General features: G+C 40.8%; 1 protein-coding gene across 2 annotated transcripts; it reads left to right on the forward strand.

Moving 5' to 3' along the window:
* Window positions 1-3,537: 3,537 nt before the first annotated feature.
* Window positions 3,538-20,226, forward strand: HNRNPU (heterogeneous nuclear ribonucleoprotein U). Of its 2 annotated transcripts, XM_034764992.1 has the most exons (14): window positions 3,540-4,427; window positions 5,415-5,529; window positions 5,668-5,741; window positions 9,317-9,456; window positions 11,082-11,181; window positions 12,427-12,539; window positions 12,978-13,241; window positions 13,579-13,698; window positions 14,261-14,389; window positions 14,790-14,958; window positions 15,493-15,738; window positions 16,728-16,927; window positions 18,675-18,746; window positions 19,105-20,226. In XM_034764992.1, exons 1-14 carry the CDS (start codon window positions 3,716-3,718, stop codon window positions 19,156-19,158), a joined length of 2,508 nt encoding a protein of 835 aa, XP_034620883.1. In that variant the 5' UTR covers window positions 3,540-3,715; the 3' UTR covers window positions 19,159-20,226. The 2 variants fall into 2 exon arrangements, with proteins under 2 accessions (XP_034620884.1, XP_034620883.1); XM_034764993.1 differs by lacking the exon at window positions 18,675-18,746 and having other exon boundaries at window positions 3,538-4,427.
* Window positions 20,227-24,595: the final 4,369 nt, after the last annotated feature.

The following is a 24,595-nucleotide window of genomic DNA, read 5'->3' on the forward strand; positions in this document are numbered from 1 at the left end:
CTTTTTTTTTTCAGTTTCTACAGGAAAAAAACTTTTCTAACTGCCAATGAGACAATCTCCTGGGACTTGAAAATCAAACTGGGTTCTCTTCTCAGACATAATCACCAGTAATAAAGGTGGTGTAGACCAAAACCTGCCCTCAGCTACACCTGTGAAAATCTATTGAACATCGTTTTGCATGGGTGTAACTGTAGGCATAATTTGATCCTACATTTATTACTGGTCCAAACTTAGGGCATGTCTACACTACAACAGCACAGCTGCAGTGATGTTGCTGCAGTGCCATAATGTGGGCACTTGCTACAGTGTTGGAAGGGTTTTTCCCCCTCACTATAGTTAATCCAGCACTCCAAGAGGCAGTAGCTAGTGGTGTCTGTATGGGGGCCTAGGTCAGAATTTTTCACAACCCTGAGTAATGTAGCCATATTGATCTAAGTTTTAGGTGTAGACCAGGGCTAAGTAAAAGTGGCTCAATGATCAGAGGGGCTGAGCAACTCACCTCCCAGTGGGTGCTGCATGTGTTAAGTGGCTTTGTAAAACTAGACTTTCTATTTAGGTATCTTACTATTATTTTAGGATCCTAACTTTAGACATGTAATTTTAAATGTTTTGGGGTAATAAAATCTTTTGATGTGCATGAAAGCTCTTAGCTGTTTTGATTCTCCAGGGTTACACAAGTGTAACACAGTAAGAATGTGCTACTAAAGTTGGCAGACATGATTGAATACATAAAGGGAGCAGATCTCTTGAAAAATGCAGATGCTTTTTTTTTTTTTTTTTATTTACAATTGTCTTCAATGTATGACTATACCCCTAAGTCAAAATGGGGGTACCTTTTAAATATAGATGTATGTGCTCATGGGTGGATTAAGGCAGGATCTAGAGCCTAGGCTAGAAGGAGCCCATCAATAGGTAAAGCTTGGATCTGAGGCTAGGGAGTAAAAGTCCTGGTGGAAGCTATGATTTTTGTTTCGATGGGCAGCCAGATTAGGACATGAATATGGCTTTAGTGTGTAGGGCCCCGCTCAGTAGAGTCATGTGATATCAGAACTTAATTCATTTTTTAAAAGTTTCTACCTTTCCTGGTTGCAAAGAGAACCTGGAAAATGGCTTGTAAACTGATGCAGTGTTGTCTGCAAACTTCAGGAAGGCATTTGAAACAATAGCTCTGGCTATGTCTACATGACATCATTTACAGTGGCACACCTGCACTGATGCAGCTGTGCTGGTAGCACTTCTGGTGAAGATACTCTAAGCTGAGAGAAGAGAGCTCTCCCATCGATTTAATAACTCTTGCCTCCATGAGAGGGGGTAGCTATGTTGGCAGGAGAAGACATAGCTACTGCTCTCCCGCCAACATAGCACTATGTACAGTGGCACTTAGGTCCGTATAATTTACATCGCTCAGAGGTGTGGATTATTCACATCACCTGAGTTACTTAAATTATATCAAAGGAATTTGTAGTGTAGACATAGCCTCTGTAAGGTCTGAACTGCTCTTTCATTTTAATAGGTTAATGCTGAACCCCCACCACCACCTTGCCTGGAACAGTAGTGTCACACCAATATTACCTCAGCAGAGTACCTGGGTTTACACTATTCACGTAGCTGAAGTTGCGTATCTTAGATAGACCCCATGCAGTAGTGTAGACAAGCCCTGAGTTGTACCAGTATAACATTTCTAGTGTAGTCAAGGCCTAAACTATATTGGTCTAAGCACCTTCATATTGGTATAACTGCCCACACTAAAAAGGGTTTACTGGTGTAACTATGCTGTTATGATTAAGGGGGCACTGCTTGTGTGTGTAGACAAGGTCTTAGATCCAGGAGCTTGGCTCCTAGCATGCTTGTGTGAACTCTGCATACTGAATAGGTGTGGTCAGTGGAGTCTGCACTTGGATTCTGATCCTGTGAGCCAATCTGTGCAGGCAGACCCTTTAGGGAACCTAACTGACTAACCTCTCCCCCCACTAAGCTGGGGGGGAGAGGTAGATACGCTGGAGGGTATGGATAGGGTCCAGAGTGACCTAGACAAATTGGAGGATTGGCCCAAAAGAAATCTGATGAGGTTCAACAAGGACAAGTGCAGAGTCCTGTACTTAGGACAGAAGAATCCCATGCACTGCTACAAGCTGGGAACCTACTGGCTAAGCGACAGTTCTGCAGAAAAGGACCTGGAGATTACAGTGGAGGAGAAGCTGGATATGAGTCAGCAGTGTGCCCTTGTTGCCAAGAAGGCTAACGGCATATTGGGCTGCATTAGTAGGTGTGTTGCCAGCAGATCGAGGGAAGTGATTATTCCCCTCTATTCCGCACTGGTGAGGCCACATCTGGAGTATTGCATCCAGCTTTGCTCTCTTCCCCCCCACCCCCAATGATGTGGATAAATTGGAGAGAGTCCAGCGGAGGGCAGTGAAAATGATTAGGGGGCTGGAGCACATGATTTATGAGGAGAGGCTGAGGGAACTGGGCTTATTTAGTCTGCAGAAGACTGACGGGGAATGTGATAGCAGCCTTCAACTACCTGAAGGGGGGTTCCAAAGAGGATGGAGCTAGGCTGTTCTCAGTGGTGGCAGATGACAGAACAAGGAGCAATGGTCTCAAGTTGCAGTGCGGGAGGTCTAGGTTGTATATTAGGAAACATCACTTCACTAGGAGGGTGGTGAAGCCCTGGAATGAGTTACCTAGGGAGGTGGTGGAATCTCCATCCATAGAGGTTTTTAAGGTCAGGCTTGACAAATCCCTGGCTGGGATGATTAGTTGGGGTTGGTCCTGCTTTGAGCAGGGGGTTGGACTAGATGACCTGCTGAGTCTCTTCCAGTCCTAATCTTCTATGATTCTATGACATCCATGCAGGCACAGAGGTTCATGCACATCGATCAGCTCACAAGATTGGAGCCTTCAGTTCCACAGACTAACTCTCTATATTTTTTTAAATTTTTCTAATGGGTGATGTGGATAGGGACAACACAGCTTCCTGGGGCAGGGACGCAATACTCCAATTCACCCTTTTGGAAGGGGAGACTACAGCCTCCCTTCCCCCTTAGGTTTAAATGGACACTGCAGGGTTGTAGGCTGCCGTTTACTAGTCAGCCACACTTCCACTGCTCCTGTCTATAATCATTATCAATTAGTGCTGATAGCTACTACTGATATAGCACTTCGGGGCCAGGGCTTTGGTGCTTTAAGGATGAGGATACCCACCTACCTTTGTATATATCAGATGGGGGGGGGGGCAAGGCACAGAGCAGGGAAGGAACTTGCCCAAGGTCATACTCAGCCAGTGGTACAGGCACAAGTAACATCAGTAGCTCTTTGCTAAGAGCACTAGTCGTGTTCCTCCTGCCCCGTGAAGGGTTCATACCTGCCCCTTTGTGGCGCTGGAAAAGCTGGGGGTAGGCAAGGTTGAATGCGCTGGGGCGGGTATTTACGGTAGTGGGGTTGGAGAGGCGCTCGACGGCATTTACGGTACATGGGGAGGGAGGGGGTATATTGCGTGCGCGGGCGGGGCGGGCAGAGCTGCGTGCGCGGCCCCGCGAGGCGTGTCTCTCCCTCGCGAGCTCGGTGAAAGGATTTGGCGCCAGGCGGGTCCGCTCTGCAGCTGCCGCAGCCGCACGAACCAGCCGCGCCACCCACCCACCCGCGTCCCACCGGGGCCTCGACCCAGCGCCGCCGTCCGACCGAGCCCAGCGCCGCCAGGCACCGCGCCGCCGCCATGAGCTGCTCGCCCGTCAACGTGAAGAAGCTGAAGGTGTCGGAGCTGAAGGAGGAGCTGAAAAAGCGGCGTCTCTCCGACAAGGGCCTCAAGGCCGACCTCATGGAGCGGCTCCAGGCCGCGCTAGACCAAGAGGAGGCCGGCGGGGGAGGCCCCGCCAGCAGCGCCGCCGAGCCCGGCAACGGCAGCATGGAGGGGGAGGCGGCCGAGATCGGCCAGGAGGGAGGCCCCGACCAGGCCGCGGCCTCCACCGTCGAGGACGACGACGAGGAGGGGATGGAGGCGGCCGATGGCGACGCCATGGAGCTGGGCGAGGAGAACGGCGAGCGGGCGGGGGCCGGGGGCGGCCCGATGGAGGAGGAGGCGGGCGGCTCGGAGGAGGAGGAAGAGGAGGATGAGAACGGAGACGACCAGGGCTTCCAGGAGGGGGAGGACGAGCTCGCCGACGAGGAGGAGGCCGCGGCCGGCGACGCCAACGGGCACGGGGAGCAGCAGCCCCCGCAGCAGCAGCAGCAGCCGCCGCCGCTCCTGCAGCCCCAGCAGCGGGGGCCCGCCAAGGAGGCGCCCGGGAAAAGCGGCGCCTCGGGACCCCCGGCAACGGCTCCTGCCGACCCGGCCGCCGCCGCCGCCAAGTACCAGCCGCAGCAGCAGGACAAGAAGAAAGCGGAAGGCGGCGGCGGAGGCGGCCGCCCCGGGGCCCAGGCAGTCGGGGGTGAGTGCGTGGCCGGGGCCGCAGCTCCCTCCCCGGGGCTGAGGGGCCGGGCGCGGGGGGGCGGTTTCCGGGGTGAGGGATCCGGGCCCTTCCCCGCCGGCGATGGGATGCGCGCCCCTTCCCCCGCCGCATGTCTCCCCGCAGCGGCTGCGCCGGGCCCCGCGCTGCGGGCGGGGGTCTCGGGCAGGTGGGGTCGCTGCGCGAGGGCGGGACCGTTGCGCCAGTCTCCGAGCGTGGCGGGGGGGCGAGGAGGGGGGGCGAGGGGAAGGGGCTGCTGCGCCGTGGGGGAGGGGCGGTTACGGAGGGGCCGCTGGGGCGCGCTGTATTGTGCAAACGAACGCTTCGCGGCGTGACGTTGCTTCCGGCCTGCCTGCTCCTCGGGATCGCGTCTTTGGAACGTTCGGTACAATGGAGGCGGAATCCCCTTCCCTGCGGCCAGGCCCCATGCAGAGCGGCCCCCGCCGCCAAGGTGCGCCTGGCCATGCGGAAAGGGAGGCGCTGCAGTTCTGTAGTGCCCTTGTGCGCAGCTCCAGTGTGCTCTACGGGGAGGGGTGGGGGAGGGGAAGGAAGATAGATGTAAATGATGTATTTAATGCAATGAGTTACTGGTCTCCTTTCTGCTTAACCTTTCTGTGCCCTGAACGCAGCAGGTGTCTTCTCTGTGCAGGGAAAGTATAAATGAGGTCATATTATTTTTCACAGATCTGACAATTCATAAAGTAACTTTCAATAATGGTCAGACCACACCATTGTCAGAACCGTAGTGCTGCAGATAAGACAAGTCTGCATAATTTTATTATTGTTATTATTTTATTCTCTAATTTTAAGAGATCTCTATGCTGGTATAATTTTATGGCAGCTAAGTGGTGTGCTCTTAAATTTTAATTGGAGACCTAACACTTAGGGAAATACTAACATACAAATTAAGATGCATTTCTCCACAGGACCTACCTTAAAAATTTTTTTCATTTAAATTACTTTCTGTAGGAGATACTAAAACAGAACAACAAAAAGCTGGTGATAAAAAGCGAGGTGTGAAGAGACCACGTGAAGACCATGGCCGGGGATATTTTGAATACATTGAGGAAAACAAGTACAGCAGGTAGTGAAACTTCAAAGCACTAAATATTATTAGAGGTCTATCGATGAAAAGCCCTAAAAGCTAGGTATTAATTACGCTTTGTAAAAAAAAAAAAACATTATTAAGGAAAATGTATCAATTTATTCTGTTGGTTTTTAGGGCCAAATCTCCTCAACCACCTGTTGAAGAGGAAGATGAACAGTTTGATGACACAATGGTTTGTCTTGATACTTGTAAGTATATCTGGTGTGTTTTTTTTTTTTACTCCAGTGACAAGTTCCCTGCCACCTTCCCCCCCCCCCCCCTTTTTTTTTTTTTTTTTTTTTTTTTATTAAACTAGCTTGCTGAACTGTAGTAGGAACATGCAGGTTGACTCACCAGTAAAAGTTACCTGTGAAGGACTTCAGAATGAGCTTGGGACTTCAGAATGAGCTTGTGTCATTTTTCTGCTTTTTATGATATATGAAGAGAGCCTGAAAGGCTTTACTTTGTTTTATTCCCTGTATGGTGTTTCTTTTAAACTTTAAAAATATCGCCCCTGGTTTTGCTAGGGGATGGGGGGGAGGGGTTTCAGGATGTATATTGCAAAGGGGTATATCAAATCTATAACTAAGGCATTCCAAAATGTTCACCAATTACTAAACAGGTGTTAACAAATGAGATTCAAAGTTAGGAGAATGATGTACAGTGAGGGCATAAACCAAGTGAAGAAACTCAGTGGGCTGATTTAAATTGTGAACTTGATTATGAAATGGTATGTACTGGGTCTGTTATACTGTACAGCTTTTCTAACTTGGGAGGGAAGAGGCAGCTTACCACAACTTCAAAGATTAAACAATACAGTGATAAGAGAGTACATATTGTGATGAAGTAACTGCTTTTTGGTTCGCTTAAGCCCTATTCTACAATAAGGAGTCTTTGCATTGATATTAATAAGTTAGAACAAACCATTAGTTGACTTCTAATTGGTCGTTAGTCATTAGTGCAAAGTAGGAATGTGTTGGTATGCATGGAGAATTCTTACCCATTTGTGTACAAACTTTGTACAGCTGTAAAGTCTTACCTATCAGTCATTTGTATTAGCTGTGCATTAGTCTCAGGATTAGTTCAGCACTAATATGTCCAGTTCCAACTGTGTGTGATTATAAATTTACTACTCTGCATAAGTCAAAGGGAAGAGAATTACCAACTTGTGAGCCCTTGGTGCTGCCACTAAGGCCTTGGCTACACTTACCCGGTAGTTCGACGGCTGGAAATCGAACTTCTGGGTTCGACTTATCGCGTCTAGTCTGGACGTGATAAGTCGAACCCGGAAGTGCTCGCCGTCGACTGCGGTACTCCAGCTCGCCGAGAGGAGTACCGCGGAGTCGACGGGGGAGCCTGCCTGCCGCGTGTGGACCAAGGTAAGTTCGAACTAATTCGAACTAAGGTACTTCGAACTTCAGCTACGTTATTCACGTAGCTGAAGTTGCGTACCTTAGTTCGAATTAGGGGGGGTAGTGTAGACCAAGCCTAAGGGTAAAGTGGGGGTGGGGAATGGGACTAGTTCTTCCAGATATGACATATCACTAGCATTTAATGGTCTCTGTATAAAGCAGTACCATATTTTCTACAGTGCCTTGACACAATGGACAGTTACCATGTCCATTTAAAAAGAAACCTTATCCAGTCTGTTAGACAGCTGCAAATTATATCATTTTATTAAAGGGAACAGTCTAGATGACACTTGTCTAAAAGTAGCATACATAGTGTTGCAAGTAGATTACTATTGCTGAAAATTATAGAAATGTTTCATATTCCACTTTAAAACTGGGAAAATTTGGATTGACAGTCACATCAACAGAGAATACGGGTTAGATGTAGATTATGAAACTTAGAATTTTATTTATTTTTTTGGAAAGTGCCTAGCAGTTAGTTCAGTCTGATAGTGTTTCTTGACAGACTAGATTTCATTCTTAATTGAAAACTGCTAGTTGTAAGCAGCTGTCTTTTAATGATAGAACTTTCAGAGTGCCTAAATAATAGCTGTGATTTTATTGTACAACTACTAGTGGTCTAGTTTTCTTGAACACAAGTAGTTATGCCATTGAAGTGCAGTCATTTTTACACAGATTTCAACTTAATATGAGCAGTGGCATGAGGAAACACTACATGTGCATTGGTGGCCTGTATTTCTAGAGTCCACCACAATTTTTAGATTACATTAAAGTTCTATGTGTGTCAGCCTCTGGGCAACATTGATCCAGTTTATATATTCCTGACACTTCCATACAAAGTGGTGGTAACTTTCTAAATTAAAATTTAAATGTTTTTACAAAACAGGTAAGCAAAACTATGCACGTTTATAATCAGTTTCACTTTCTGGTTCGTATGCAATAATGTGTGGAGGGTATTGGAAGTGTTCTGAGAACTATGGATGAAAAGTATTTATTACTAGTACAAAATAAATTTCAGTTGCAAACATTATGGTGGTAGAAGGGGGTCATTCCATACAAACCAAATGAGAATTCTAGTAATACTAAGCTCCTTAAATCTTAGACCTAAAGTATGTGTCCTGTTAAGACTTCTTAGTTTTAAGAATATCACAAGATGCAGTGTGTAAAACAGTACAGTTCCTTTGTGCATAGACTGGTTACTGTTAACTTTTAACGTTTAGATGCTGTACTAAATAGAAGTGGGAAGGCAAGTCTTGTACATGGGCAGGATAATATATTGTTTGCTAAATTTTAGTGTGGCTGTGGCTTCTAGTACATTCTTGGGCACTTCAAGGGCTGCATCCCACACCTCACGTCCCCATGGTACATTGGCTTGTTATGGCTTTAGATCTGCTGTTTTTGTTTTCTAGAGGCTTCCGTGCTGTTACTGGCTTCAGTTTTTTTGGGACTAAGGTTCCAACTGTGCACTAGTACTGTGGTTTTTGTTTTGTTTTTGTTTTTTTCCCATGTGGCACTTTTTTCTCATTTTTGAAGGATCATCTTCTGCCATGCTCTCCCTGTGTAAGCTACCTATATCTGATTTGGAGTATTTTATTTTAATTGGCTAAATTAATATGTCTACTTGTTAGTAATGTAGACAATCACATATATAGCGCTTTTGGTACTTGTTTGTATCTTGTTAATATTGTTCTTTAGAGTCTGTTGTATAAACTGTTAGCACCTATCTGTGTTTAAAAATAGCCTTAATGTCTGCCTGTAAACAGTTACCTTTGTTACACCACATGGTAAATAGAAATTAGAAATAAACTTTAAACAGTAGTGTGTAGACTCACTAGCAGCAGATTTTTATAGGAAATTGGGAAATTTCAATAAATGTGTAAAACTGATTCAGAACACACTCATCAGGCTTCCTCAGGGCTTTCTGGTTGATCAGCTATCTGAAACTTCGGGCTGGGAAAGTACCCCACCAATATTTAGCAAACCACTTGTTTTATTGAAGTGTCCATATCCAGGAGCAGGAGAGCTGTGTTCTGGTCATGCCTCATATGGAATAACTTTGAAAAAATAAATACTGAAAACGATACTGAGAACTTTCTGAAATTAATTGTAATTAAATTTAATAAATTGTATACCAAAATTTTCTAACATGAGTGCCTAAAGTTGCATCTGAAGTCATATCCGGGCATCTAAATAATTTCATGAGTTCTGAGCCCACTTGCAATCAACTGCTTGGCACTTTTGAAAGTCAAATCACCTATTTAAGTTCCCAAAATTAGACACCCATACTTAACAATATTTATGAACTAATCTGTTTAAATTTCAAACATACATATGAATAGCAGTAAACAGTATGATTTTTATTATATTGACAGATAACTGCGACTTGCATTTTAAAATCTCAAGAGACCGTTTTAGTGCTTCCTCTCTGACCATGGAAAGTTTTGCCTTTCTCTGGGCTGGAGGGAGAGCTTCCTATGGAGTTTCTACAGGCAAAGTCTGCTTTGAAATGAAGGTAAATCAGATTATTACTGTTTTAGTGGGGAATGATCTTGAGCATGTGTAAAAATTTTATTGCTCATCATGGTGTAGCAGGAATTTTACAAAAATATAATTCCATTCAATTGTAGCTAGATCAGATGGGATAAATCCAGAGCATAGGGATTTTTAATTTTTCTCTATAGACCAGAGGAACAATTTTATTTAAAACATGAAAAATAACACAATTGGCAAAAATGCTTCCTTTTATACAAAGACTCTACAAAATGCAGAGATTTACATTTGAATCATGTAGCTATAAACAAGGCTTGGAAAAACTTACCTGACACCAACTAGCCAAGACCACCTACAGTCTAAAGGAATGAAATGGTACTGTATTTAATTGTAATTTAACCCAGCAATCTCATTCCTGGCCATACCCAGTCATCTGCTTACGCCACAGGAGTTGGTAACTTTACCAGACAACTAATAGTCAGGACTCCATCTCCTAGCTGAAGCCAGTATTGATCAAGGTGGGAAAGGGAAAGAAGCTGTAGTGCTATAGATGGTCCACAACCATGTAAGAAGCCAACACTTCCCACTGGGAAAGGGGTGGGTGCTGAAATTACTACCAGGTATTAGTCCTTGTTGTGGCTTACTGCCTCCAGCTTATGCCTTAAATTCTTAGGCCTTTTCCTTTCGTGCACCCCATTCACAATTCTAGTTGCTTTTTGTTGTTTCATGCAGTCCCCTTAGGCCTCCTGGCTGCTGCAAGGGTTGGTAGGTGGGCATCTCCTTTTACCCAGGCTCCCTTAATGAATTATTCTTGGTGCCTGCTGACATTGCCATTACTGCTGCAGCTCCAATTGTCTTGTCTGACATCGTCAGTGTTATTCTGCTTATGACTTCGAAGAGCAGAGGATTCTGGTTAGTTTTCACTTGATACAGCTTGGCGAAGCTCTGAGCAGCAGCAAATATATGGCAGCTAGCTGTCTTACACATTTATGGGGACTTAAGGGTGGGGTTTTTTTTCTTCTTCTTTGTAATCATAAGAGTAATACGTCTTTAAACAAAGCATAGGTTCTGCAAACGCTGTTACTCATAACATTTGCCTAAAGAGCTGTTTGCTATCAGTCCCTTGCTGTAAAAGAAATACTGTTAAGCTTTAAACTGTCCTTGTATCACTACAGCCAAAACACTGGCTTAATTTCTTCATGTAATACTGCACTTTAATCTGTACCGTATTGGCTAGAATAATGTTCACTTTTTTATGCATGCAGAGTACTGACATATTACCATGCAGAAAAGTCGACTGAATTTTTTGTTCAACATAATACTAATTTTAAAGTTAGAAGGGCTCCTTATACTCCAAATGTCCCAACCTCTCCATAAACAAAGCTCTTGAAATCATACGCACCTTTACATCCTTAGCCAGAAGATATAAGTACTTGGTAGGTGACTTGTAGTTCCAGAAAGTTTTAACTCAAGACTACTTAACTCTTTCCCCACTCCAACGCTCCCCCCAGTAATACCTGAAAATGTAGTATGCTCTTATTTGTACTTAATATTTTGAAGCCTGTATTAAGAGGTGATGCAAAATATTATCTTTAGGAATCTGTCTTGTTTCATTTCACTTTTTAATCAATTTTTGTTTAAAAACAGGTTACAGAGAAGATTCCTGTTAAACATCTGTATACAAAAGACATTGACATACATGAAGTGCGGGTTGGCTGGTCACTGAATACAAGTGGAATGTTGCTTGGTAAGACTTCAAAATATGTCAGTCAGTATTACTTAAATTTAGCTAAAAGGCATTCAGCCTTTTTTTGATGACCATCTCACTTCTTATGGAGTAACTAAATCTGTATAGGCTGCTTTTTTGTTTGTTTGTTGGTGATGCCTCCTAAACACACTTAAGATAGGCATTGTATCAAGTGATTCTGTGAAGACAGTGGCTTTGAAAGGAGGATACACTTCTTGGACCAAGGTATAAGGGCTCTTGACTTTGCAAGAGCTGTGCCTCCCTCTTAATGATAAAAAGCATCAGCTATGTAGAATAATTCTGTATAATTTTTGCTCTGCATATAACCTGGCACAAGACTGACTTGAAGAGCAGATTGCTAAGTATGTTGGCACAAGTCCAGAGAAAGAAAAGGGTATTACTCTCAGAATTATTAATAGGAAAATAAAGAATTATGTGGTGATTCTACCAAAATTCTTTCACTTTTGAAAGTGGGTAGGAGGGAAGAATATTCTACTGGATGAAAGGAAATTATTCTCCTAGTATTCTGCTGTCTAAATATTTAAACACCCACGCCATCTTTGTAAAATGTTTGAGTTCCATCTGTTTCTGCTGCAGCAGCTGTAAACTAGTATTTTTAAAGGTGTGCTGGTGTACAAACTATTCTTCAGAATTTAAGATAAAGTTTTAATACCTGTCTACTGCGCTTGTTGAAATGTTCACTGTTGAACGAATAGTAATTTGGAGCAGCATCTGGTGATGGTATTAGGCTCCTTCTTAAAGATAGTTCTTAGCTGCCATCTAATTCGTTTCAGTAAAAGTCAAATGTGTGTTTAAAAACTAAAGATGCAGTCCATTTTGACAGTTCGTAAGGTAGAATTCAGGAACTGTAGCTCATTACTAGAGTGAGTAGAGAAGCCAAGAACTTCAAGGATGTAACAATCTATGATCTAAATTTTTTTAATACTAGAAATATTTAAAAGAACAAAATACTGGAAAACAGATGGCCTTAGAGTAATTTGGAATATCTGATTTATTTGTTTTGATGTCTAGCTGCATTTTTTTTCCCCCTCTTATTTTGGAACTCCTACTAGATAATGGGCCTGTGGTGAAGTAAATGCAAAATGAGACACAGCACAGTTCATTTGAATGAATATATTTTTTTTTTTTTTTAGAATGTTGACAACTCCTTTAAAAGTAGTTAATCTAGAACACAAGATTGTAGCTAGTCACTGTAGTTTTTAAGTTGTCTTTTTCTTTCACCAGGTGAAGAAGAATTTTCTTATGGATATTCTCTAAAAGGAATAAAGACATGCAATTGTGAGACTGAAGATTTTGGTGAGAAGTTTGATGAAAATGATGTGATTGCGTGTTTTGCTGTAAGTTTTCCACTATTTTTATATTTTTGAAACTTGAATTTTCTGGCTTAGTTATGTGGGAAAGGCTGACCTGATTCTAAAAAACTGGAGCAAGATACTTGTATCTTAAACATTCTGGTTAATTTTCTTAGTGTTGGTACATTACTTGATGCATGTTTAACTGAGTTAAAGCCTGTATGGAAGACATTGACATTATACAAAGTTTGATAACTTTTATCTACATTTACCTTAAGGGCTGCATTTTTTTTTTATGTCTAACAAAACTTTAAATAAGATTAAGTTTGGTTACTTGTATTGCGGACAAAAAATGGAAACTGAGATTCCATCATGAAGTCTTGATAAAAGGAAACTTGAAGTGATTATGTACAGAGTACTTGGATTCCTACTAATTTGGTCTTTATACTAATGCAAGTTAAACTTTGTTTCATATATTAACAGAATTTTGAAGGCGATGAAGTGGAACTCTCATATTCCAAGAATGGGCAGGATCTTGGTGTTGCATTCAAAATCAGTAAGGAAGTTCTTGATGGGCGACCACTCTTCCCACATGTTCTCTGCCATAACTGTGCAATTGAATTCAACTTTGGTCAGAAGGATGAACCCTACTTTCCCATACCTGAAGAGTATAGCTTCATTCAGAAGGTTCCATTAGAAGATCGGGTTAGAGGACCAAAGGGACCTGAACAAAAGAAAGACTGTGAAGTAAGTATGATAGTTTTCTTCAAAAGAACTAATGGTTTTTTAAGGCATATTAATCTAATTGCAGTAATCCTATTGAAAATCTTACTACACACAACTAGTTTTGGCCATCTGTGTGGATACTAGTTCTCGAAACAAGTAACTTATGATAAGTCGTTAAATTCTATAAAGTTTACCAGTTTGGATCCATTCAGATGTTTCTCCATATTTAACTAAATGAAACAAGTAAAGCAATAATTGGCATAATTATGGCAACATTTTTTGATAAGTTGCCAATTAGCACAGCTTCTATATTTGGCATTCCACTTAAACTATAACAATCTAAACCATGTCCTAATAGGTGGTAATGATGATTGGCTTGCCTGGAGCTGGGAAGACTACATGGGTTTCCAAACATGCAGCAGAAAACCCTGGAAAATACAATATCCTTGGAACAAATACTATTATGGACAAAATGATGGTAAGTAGTGGCAGGACTGAGGTCTGTCAGTAGATTTATAAAAGTTGAAAGCTCACTTGGATTTTTGTTCTTTCCCATACTATTTGTGATCTTAAATGTCAAAGTATTGAATAGTTCTTTGGGTTTTGGGAGACTTAAGGAGTTTTGACTAAACAAAGTAAATATAGTATGAATTACAGCAGGCTTCTAAACCTTATGTAGTATATGTTCTTAGTAGAAATCAGATTTCTTTGGTTGACCTGCTAGTTATGAAATGTCTTAAAGCAATACAGGACAAAAATACTTGAGGATGGGTTACACCTCTAAATTCTGACATGCATTGTAATGCAGTAATTATTATTTTTGCATAAAGAGGAATATTGCTCATTTGCCATAGCAGACTTTTTAAAGAATTACTGTTCCTTTTGTGGGATATTGTTAAGAACATCAGTTCAAATAAGTTTGCAGTGCTTCACTTGGCTTAAAAAAAATTAAGCCTTCAATGCCAGATAAAAGCACTTAACAAAGGAATAGGTCAGCAACAGGAGGAGTACTACTATAACTTTGGAATATGTTTCTGTAGGTTGCAGGTTTTAAGCGGCAGATGGCTGACACTGGAAAACTTAACACACTGTTGCAGAGAGCTCCACAGTGTCTTGGCAAGTTCATTGAGATTGCCGCTCGTAAAAAGCGGAACTTCATTTTGGATCAGGTATAAGTTACAGTGTATGAAATTTAATTTTTAAATTAGAATGGCAATAACTAAGTGGGATTCAGGTTTAGAATCTAGCAGCTGTTTGTTGCGCTCTTCCACTTTTCCTGCTTACCTCATTGAGGAGGCCAAAGGTTGAACTGTACTACAAGCATTTTTAATCACTTCATATGTCATAATTTAAGCTTTCTCCAAAATTGTGGGGTGTTGAGGGAAATAGTGTTCACATCCAAAGAGTGTAAGATTTTTGTAAAGTTGCACCATGCTACATCTTTCCTTCCACTTACATGTAAAAGTCATTGCAAGCTCTTGTAGAGATGAAATTTATACACCATAAGTTTAACTTCCTTTAGTTCTGACAATGACAGCTACGTGTAGTAAGTTACTGCATTTTTTTCAGACAAATGTGTCTGCAGCTGCGCAGAGGAGAAAAATGTGCCTGTTTGCAGGCTTCCAGCGCAAAGCAGTTGTTGTTTGCCCAAAAGATGAAGACTACAAGCAAAGAACACAAAAGAAGGCAGAGGTGGAGGGAAAAGATCTTCCAGAGCATGCAGTTCTCAAAATGAAAGGCATGGAACATAATCCTATACTGTGTTTTAGGATGTTGAGTATCTGTTTAAAGGGATAATGTAAATTTTTAGACTTCAAATTTGCTTACCTTAAAACAGTTACACTAAAACCTAGAAACTGGAAGACTATTGTAGCTTTGTAAGACAACACTATATTGTGTGTTCCCTCTGCTGCAGTCCTTAACACTACTCAATCATGCTGATATGCTCCATGCAGATGCACAAAGCTGTCGTGGCATAAAGTGCCCTATTTATATATTAAAAAAAAAAAAAAATTAAACATGCTTGGCAAACATTGATGTTTGTTCTGAGTGCAGGTTTCAAAAAATTAATAGGCAGAATATTTTCTAGCTTTGGATAGTATTAGCAACTTCTTGGTGAACTGTTTGCTTCACTTACCGCTCCTCAGTTTTGTCTTCATATTCAGTGATTCGGTTTCTGGAATTTTGTCCCTGCTCTTGGAGGAGGAGTGAGTAAAGGGTTTAATTGTATCTCAGTGGGTATTCTGAACATCCAGGGTTTTCTCCTTTATAGGAAACTTCACACTGCCGGAGGTAGCAGAATGTTTTGATGAAATAACCTATGTAGAATTACAGAAAGAGGAGGCTGAGAAGCTCTTGGAACAATATAAAGAAGAAAGTAAAAAATCTCTTCCTCCTGAAAAGAAACAGAACACTGGCTCAAAGAAGAGTAACAAAAAAAGTGGTAAAAATCAGTTTAACAGAGGTGGCCAGAGAGGACGTGGAGGATTCAACATGCGCGGCAACTTCAGGGGAGGAGGTAGGCCTAGAAACAGACCTGTTAATTTTATAGTCATTTCTGGCTTTGGTGTTAACCTTTGACTGTAACTGGTTCATTACCTTTATGCTGGGGAAAGTTTGACTTCAACTCCAAATATACTTCAAGAGGAAGTCAAGACATTAGCAAAATATTTTGCCAACTACCGTATATACTTGTTCATAAGCCGAATATTTTTGGTAAAAATGACACATCAAAGAGCACGTGCGGGTCGACTTATAAACAGGTCTACGTCAAAATTTGATGACTTTAAACTATGGAATCATTGAATTGAATATCTAATACATTGACGTTTTGTTTACCTGGGGCGTTCGCAGGCACGGAGCCGCTCAGCTTCCTGAAGTGACCCTCCCGCAGCTCCCATTGGCTGGGAATGGCGAACCGTGGCCACGGGGAGCTGAAGGGTTCCGTGCCTCGGAACAGTCCAAGTTTTTAAATAAATAAATAATCCCGACCTGCCAGTGGCTTACCCTGACGGGCTGGGAGCCAAAGTTTTCCAACCCCTGAAATATAGGGTCGGCTTATGAAAGGGTCATGCAGTTTTTGCTATATTTACTTAATCCATTTTGGGGGATTGGCTTATAAACGAACGGGCTAATGAACGGTATATTGGGTAACTTAAATTATGGACTAATTTAAGAGGGAACTAGAGATCCTATACTGTATTCATATGTCAAGGGCACTGCTGCTTAATTTTCACATTTGGATTTGAGGTTTTGGTTTTGCAGTACATTGGTGTCTCTGGATGTTTTAATCAATTAGATAGGTATCAGAAATTTCCTATTCAGGCATTCTTTTTCATTTGAAGCCAGTGGGCTTGGCATCCAAATCTATTAGGCAAAACAAATCTTCCTTAAAAATGTAGTACGTGCAAATCCTAGGATTTGAGATATGTCTGCTATATCATACAATAGTTTTCATATAAGAAAGCGTTGTCTAACAAATGCATGTTTTTGTTTTTTCTTCCACAGTCCCTGGGAACCGTGGTGGATACAACAGGAGAGGTGGCAATATGCCTCAGAGAGGAGGTGGCGGTGGTGGTGGTGGTGGCGGCGGCGGGGCAATTGGCTATCCATACCCTCGTGGCCCTGTCTTTCCAAGCAGAGGTGGTTACTCAAACAGAGGAAACTATAACAGAGGTGGAATGCCCAACAGGGGGAACTACAACCAGGTAGGTAATGCATTCTGTAGGTGTGCTAAAGCTGACTTACCAGGCATTTAAGGCAATTTCTTATTTGAAAGATTGCAGTGGTAATTTACAAATTTGCAGGTTGAAGCATGTTGATTCACAGGTTTAAAAAAAAACAACTCTCCTGTGATAGTGGTATGGTGAGTTTGTGTTTAAAAGGCCTGTCTACTTTAGGTAATTTTGGCACTTGCTAACACACATGGTACCAAACTTTTATTAAACATTCTTCGAGCTGGTGCATCTGGTATAATTGGCAAGATTTTAAGCCTTTGCTTGCTCCTGTTAAATCAGAAGAAATTTAGAGCTCTTGTTTTTGCAGTCTAAGCACACTGCAGCAGAATTTTTCATTACATTCCCACAAGGTATTTTCCATGTGTTTGAAAGCTACAATCACTGGTCTAAGCACTTCACTATCCACTCTTCCACCACTAGTTCTTTGGTGCCCAACAGCAGTTGTGGCAGGGGCAGCAATGAACTGCCTTACCTGAGGAGGGAAGGTAGGAAGCACGAGCTTCCTACATTAACAGTTAACTGGTTTAATAGAAGTGTTCACATAGAATTTTTAAGTGAAAGGGACAGCACCTGTGTAAAATGCTTCTGAAAAATACATAACTAAGAAAGCATTTTCACAAATTTAATAGCAGTAACCCAGTAAGTGAATGTACTTGTTCTATGGAATATGTGGAGGCATATATGTAGGCTCAAAATTACAGGAGCTACCATATCCAGACTACCAAGACATGAAAAATAACACGGGGGACTGTGTTCCATGTACACTGTCCCTAGTATCTCCCAAGATGTACAGATATGCAAGGCTCCTCTCACATTAATGCAAGTAAAGTGAAATGTAACTGAAGGAGAAAGTTTGGTAACAAAAAGGAAATATAAATTTTAACTGTTTCAAGCACTACAACACAATATGTGCACTGCTCATGGTTTAAGAGTGGCCATGTCACTTGTATGATGTGTGAGGACAAATGTATCCCAATTTTGGGGGCTGATCTAGTGCATGATGCATCAGTTAAGTATTCTGAGGATCTCATAATAGCTGTTTGTGATCTTAACAGCACCAGGAACTTAATTGCTACTCCTTCAAATCGACAGACTTCAGTGCAGGCATTCAAAAGTTTTATGTTGGCTTATCTTGGACTGTTAAAGAGCCAGCAGATGGAGCCCAAGCTAATAGACTTACTTGACAAACTTCCCAAACACTGATGTTAAACCAGAATGCTGCATTTCTTCCAATATGGTGAAAATTCTTAAGTACACTTCCATAGTGTGGCTTGCATCCCAAACTCTGTGCACCACTCTTTTCTCTCATTCATTATTAAATAAACCATATCTTTGCCTGATCACATAATATTCTTGTGGCGACTGCAACAGTTGCTTACATGAAAGAATAGGAACATATTTGTATTTATAGTTGTCTTAATAGAATTAGCCAGCTGGAAACAAGCCAAAACTGGATTAGCCAGGTCTTCAGACCACCACCAGCAGCAGTTTGAGAGCTACTGGCTTATGAAACCTATCAAATCCAAAACCCACCCTCACCAAATATAAATCTCTGAAACAATGGAGAGACATGTAAGCATTTTAAGAGCTTTTCAGTGTCTCTGTAAGGTTTGTACCATGATAGGTGCACTGGTAAGTCTTGGATTCTCATGCATACCCTTCTGGAATGTGGCCTACAACTGATGATGTCGTGTTCTAAAACACCTTCTTGTTACAGAATTTCAGAGGAAGGGGAAATAATCGTGGCTACAAAAACCAATCTCAGGGCTACAACCAGTGGCAGCAGGGTGTAAGTAACTTCTGAGACTTTTCTTTAAGTCCTTAGGAATTGACTCACTCACTCACATGTGTGAAAATGCTGTGCAAAGTTGTCTCAAAGTCTAGGATATTTTGCATTTCAGCTGCGGCTTATTGATTATAATGGCTGTCAATATATTTGGTTTCGTCTCAATATGCCATTACATTAAACAATATGACGCCTCCTGTTTCTTTACACAGTTCAGATATTACTGCCAACTGGAAAGTTGTTCTTCCCTGGTTAGTTAGCTGTCATCTAATTTCCTTGTAAATGTATTTAATGCAGGAAAGTGAGCTGTGAGTAATGTCTGGTTACAGTTCAAAATTAATTATTTATCCATCTATTGCAGCAATTCTGGGGTCAGAAGCCATGGAGTCAGCATTATCACCAAGGATATTATTGAATACCCAAATAAACGAACTGATACATATTTCTCCAAAACCTTCACAAGAAGTCGACTGTTTTTCTTTAGTAGGCTAACTTTTTAAACATTCCACAAGAGGAAGTGCCTGCGGGTTCCTTTTTTAGAAGCTTTGTGGGTTGATTTTTTTTCTTTTCTTTTTTTGTACATTTTTAATTGCAGTTTTAAAGTGATTCGTAAGAGAACCTCAGCATTGTGCACGATAAGAGAATGTGTCAGTATTTCAGGGTTCTACATTTTATCTGTAAAATGTGACTTTTTTTTTTTTACCACAACAAAAGTAAAACGTTGCTTTGTACCTGGTGTCTTTTTATTAAAGAATTTTCTCCTTTTTCCTCCCTTCCCCAATTTCTAGGAAACAGTCGTGAGTCATTGTCACAATTGAATAGAAATGTTAGCAACCAGATTCATGTAGAGGCTCATAGTGGCCCTCATGAATATCATGAGACTATGTAATGCTCATATTACACTCCATCCTCTCTATGCAGTTTCTGGGTGGAGGGATTGGGAAAGCAAAAGTTTCTGGCAATAACTAGAAAGGTTTTATAACATTGGAGTTCAGCAAAACTTGGGGCAAAGAGGAAACCTGGAGCTAAATAGTGAAGGTGGAGTGCATGTAGAAGAGCTCTTAAAGTGTAAAACTTGGTTGCATTAATTGTGAAGGCTCAAACTTGTGAAGGTACAACACCATGAATTCTTTTCCATTTGTTCTGCATTTTGATTCTGAAAAGAAGCTGGCTTTGCCCATTTCTTATTAAACAAAACTTGTTGTAAATCCAGTTGTCTAATGGGATCTATATGAAGTTAGCTGTGTGTCTGTATAACCCCTTTTCCCCCAAAATACTGTATACCTAGTGTGCTTGTAGTAGTTACTCCACCATTTTGTAAGCTAATGAAACTGTGAGTCACCCATTTTATATCTAATTTTTAATCATGTCAATTCTCAAATGGGTGTATCTCCTTAGCCTGCTGATTCCTTTTTCTCTTTAAAAAAGTAGGTGGAGAAATTTAACTTTAGACGTTTGTTTGCAATAAAATAAATTCATTTTACTCTTGTTTTGGGATTCTCGCCATCAAGGTCTAAAATCCCTTTTAAAACTCTTCAGAGGAAGAAGAGAATGTACAAACTATTATGTTGGACAGTTCCAATGCTTTACTCTGTACACTCTAAAAATACTGAAGTGAAAACTAGTGGCTGCTGTAGTAGAAATATCAAAGTAGGATTTTGTTGCTGTGGAAAACTTGCTTGTAAAGGAACTACATTTATCAGTCTCATAAGACAAATGTTAACCTAGCTGAAAGAAAAGTCTTTCATTAAACTTCCATATGACAGTAAATTGTTCCGACCTAACATTACCACTGCATATGATCTTTAAACCCTCCACCTATCTTGAAGGAAGAAAGTCTTTTTTGTTTTTGTTTTTTTTAAAGCCACTTACGTAGTCTTTTTATCAAATATTTGAGCGTTCTGGGGACCTAATACGTAAAATATACATCCCATGTATAATTCCATAATCTACTATACTAATATGTAAAGATTTAGCCTTTGATGTGGATTGTACTGACTGTGTAAAATCAGTTTAAACAAATCCAGCTCTTGCTGTGAAATAGAAAATAGCGAGGGAAGAAAACAGGCCAACTGTAACATCTTAAAGCTCCAGTTTCACTGTAGCAGCACTGTTCAATTATAAGCATATACACAATTGTTGTAATGTTATTGTTGGCTAATTCTTGGCCTACATCGGTTACATTATACGGGCAGGATGGATACTATTGACCTAAAGCTAGAATTATGACAGATGTAAATACACCTTACCACTAGTACAAAGAGGTAGGGACTTGTTTTTTAGTTTTAAAACCTAGAACATGGTGATCCATTATAGCAGAAACTGACATCCTCTGTCCTGATGTAGAGACAGTGTTGTGCACTTAAACAAAACAGTTTTTTTTCTTTAAAATGTCACTTGGCTAGTAAAAAGTCCTGTGTGGGGTTCAAGTTCGAAAATACTTCATGTTTCATAGTTAAGAATTTGTAGCCATAGCAGCAGATGGTAATTGGGTACTAATACAGCCTCCCACCCCCCATACACCCTTCCGTGAGGTGGTGATAGATAAAAGTAATAAAATTGCTTTGTGGGGAAACAAATTCATGAATCCTTAATCAGTTTTTCCCATAAAGACACTAGTCACTAAAGCCAAGTGGGAACTCTAACCACAGTACCTCTCTGACTGGGAATCAAGCACTTCAAGTACTCAGTGGCATGAGAACACTTCCCCCCACCCCCCAGTATTGCTTAACTTTTTGTTCTGTTTCTGTATTTTGATTTTATATATATAAATTTTTCCTTCCGTTAGTCTTTAAACACCAAACATAACAGCATGTATTTTAAAAGTGGACATATGGATTGTTTTCATTTAGAAAACTCATCTGATTATGTAAGGTATCTTTGAGCATGCTGCTATTTCAGTAGTATTGAAGACTACAAATGCAGTAAAAATGCTTTCTCTAAAAATTCTCTTGCAAACCCTGAGCTGTAGGAAAAAACTTCTCTATTTAGCTTAAAATATGAGCACAGGGTATAAGAGGTGCTGACTCTTGACATCTCTTCTGATCTTATAGCTGTGCTGTTTGCACTGTTAAAATGTAGAATTTAGAAATCTCCAAAAAACACAAACTATTATTTAAAACTTAATTTCATTCTTTACTTTGATTACAAAGGTCTATTCTTAAATAGATTTTTCCTTAGCCAGCAAAACAAAGGAGAGGCTTTTTCTATAGTTTTAGTGAATCTTGTTTAAAGCTCAAAAAAATGAGTGTATAAATGTATTGGGTTGGTTAAGGTAGCGTATGAAGCTGGAATGTTAACTGGAGAGGGAGAACGGAAACGAAGTTGAGTTTAAACCTAGCCAGGTCATAGAGACTTATTCCTCATGTGACCATTATCACACTTTGCATTTAAATTTTTAGTCTGAGTAAAGAAATTAAAGGGATAACAAATCCATGAGAACTGTAATAATTATTTGCCCCTCCCCCCAATTACTGGTCTCTTGGGTTACAAAAAATGTGATTATTTTCAATCCACACTTCCAAAATGACTTTTGCCAAAAAAAAAAAAAAACACACACACCCTATGTTTGCAGTTACCCATGACTAAAGAAAAGCAATAGAAAATTTGCATGGAGTTGAGTTGATAAAACTAATACTGTTTCAGCAGAGTATAAACCACAGCTGTATGCTGTCACCAAAGAGGGCTTGCCATCTGGCATATTAAGTAACCACAGGCATGTTTATAAGGCCTTGTTTACACTGGAAGAAACTCTGCTCATTTTTTAGCAGTTGCACTTCTGCTAGCTATGCTGTGAATGCTCATAAAATGGGCTTCTATTTTACTTCAGTGTCATGAAAAGTACTGGAGCTGCAGTGATGGTGTAACTGGTAGACTTAATAGTGTAGTGTAAACAAGGCTCCGTTGTACACCTATTAGCAGTTCTGTTACCGTACATATTGCTCAAGCTTTAATGACTTGTCTGGTAAAATTGCTTGAGTCTTCTCTGCACTTGAACTTCAACTGTAGCTACCAGCTCCTGTAATATGGGCATTTTTCTGGTTTCAATATACCCTAAGGATTTGTCTTCTGTACCATCAATGAAATGCCACTTGCGGCAGAAATGGATTGCTAATATAGAGAGGACAGCTATCAGCATCTTCTAATGCAGCCATAGTGGTAAAGCAACTGTAGGAGACATCCCAAAATACTTTGTGTGGGCACCCTGTGCCCTGAAGATTTCAGAATAGGTGGCTCTAAGAAACTACACCCTCTGTAATGTGCTGGGAAAATGGCAGGTACTGTACTACTACACACTTTTATAGCAAATCTAGTAGAAATTAGTGTGAAAGAAGCCTTTTTTGAACTGTTTAAAATCCTGACTTGGAAATGAGCTGTGCATGTGTTACTTTTTTAACTGAGCTCTGAAAAGCCTGGTAAACAGGAACCTAGATTTTAGGTCCACTTTCTTGCTCCCAACCCAGACTGGTTTCTCTCATCTGCCATATTGTAGCCTTATATACATTATGAAATAAAATCATTACTGAACATAGTTGTCAGCAAACAATTCAGGTGACTTGGAGCTAAACACAAATGGCTCACTGAGCAGGGTTTGTCATGACCTATGCTTACTCATTAAGTGTTCAGTTACAGTTCTGTTTTCTTGTTTAGATAGGTATGCTAGCAAGCTTAGTCCTTAATGGCAGCAAATATCTTCTTCCTTTCTTTTATCTTTAGTTGACTGTTGTGGGAATTCATGTAGTACTTACAGCTTTCATTTTGGTATAAAACACCTTACCTTAAAACATACTGCTTTTGAGTCTGTTGTTTCCCATTTGCTTCAATGGGGGAGGAGGGGTGGATTCAGTCCAATTCTGCTGTCTTAAATCTGTACTTATTGTAATAATCACTCTCCCAAAGGGATACGAGTCCTCTGCTTTGATAGACATGTCTATTGAAGTCATACCTCTTCTAAAAATCCCAGTCCTTTAGAAATATGTCAGTTAATGTTTTCTAATGGCACAACTTCAAACCAGGTCAGAAGAAATCAAATTAAGTCCATAACCGAGCATGTATTTCTTAGATGGGAGAGGGGTAATAAGTAGATGCCAGAAAAAGCTTATGGAGGGAAAGTAGAAATTGAAAAGTGCTGCTTTGCAGTATAAAGGTGTTACCAAGCCAGCTATGGTGAAGTTAAAGGAAGCATGCTAGCTCTTCAGCATCCCCGCCCCTTTCTGTGATGCAAAGTTCACTTAATCCTACACAACTGACTTCATGTGGTTGGTTGGGGGGAGGAGGAGGGTGTATTTTATTGCAAGATAGATTAAGCCAGGGTGCTTCCCGGTTTTATATAGCTTCTTCCCCTTTATTCACTCAGAGATCGAGGCACTAGCTGTCCATTTACTGGGCCTTTTGGGGTCTATAACAGTTGTACAGAATCAGCCAACTGGAATAGTAATTGTGGACAGTAATGAATCTTCATTTGACTCCTGCCTTTAGACTTCCATTTCACAAACACTGGGAGTGGCAGGAAGCCATTGGAATAAACACCAAACAGCTGCTTGAACACTATTTCGTTTAGTGAAACAGCTACTTTAGTAAAATTCTTACTATATTTTTGAAAGTGGTATACCAGGAACAAAACCCTTTTTCATTTCAACAGGTGTTTCCCAGTAACCTCCTCTTTATCATTCCTTGTCACAATATTAGTATTGTACAAACCATTTTGTAATTTCAGAGTAACAGCCGTGTTAGTCTGTATCCGCAAAAAGAACAGGAGTACTTGTGGCACCTTAGAGACTAACAAATTTATTAGAGCATAAGCTTTCGTGGACTACAGCCCACTTCTTCGGATGCATAGAATATATATATAT

Source organism: Trachemys scripta, chromosome 3, assembly GCF_013100865.1.
Source record: "Trachemys scripta elegans isolate TJP31775 chromosome 3, CAS_Tse_1.0, whole genome shotgun sequence".
Classification (NCBI taxonomy): Eukaryota; Metazoa; Chordata; order Testudines; family Emydidae; genus Trachemys; species Trachemys scripta.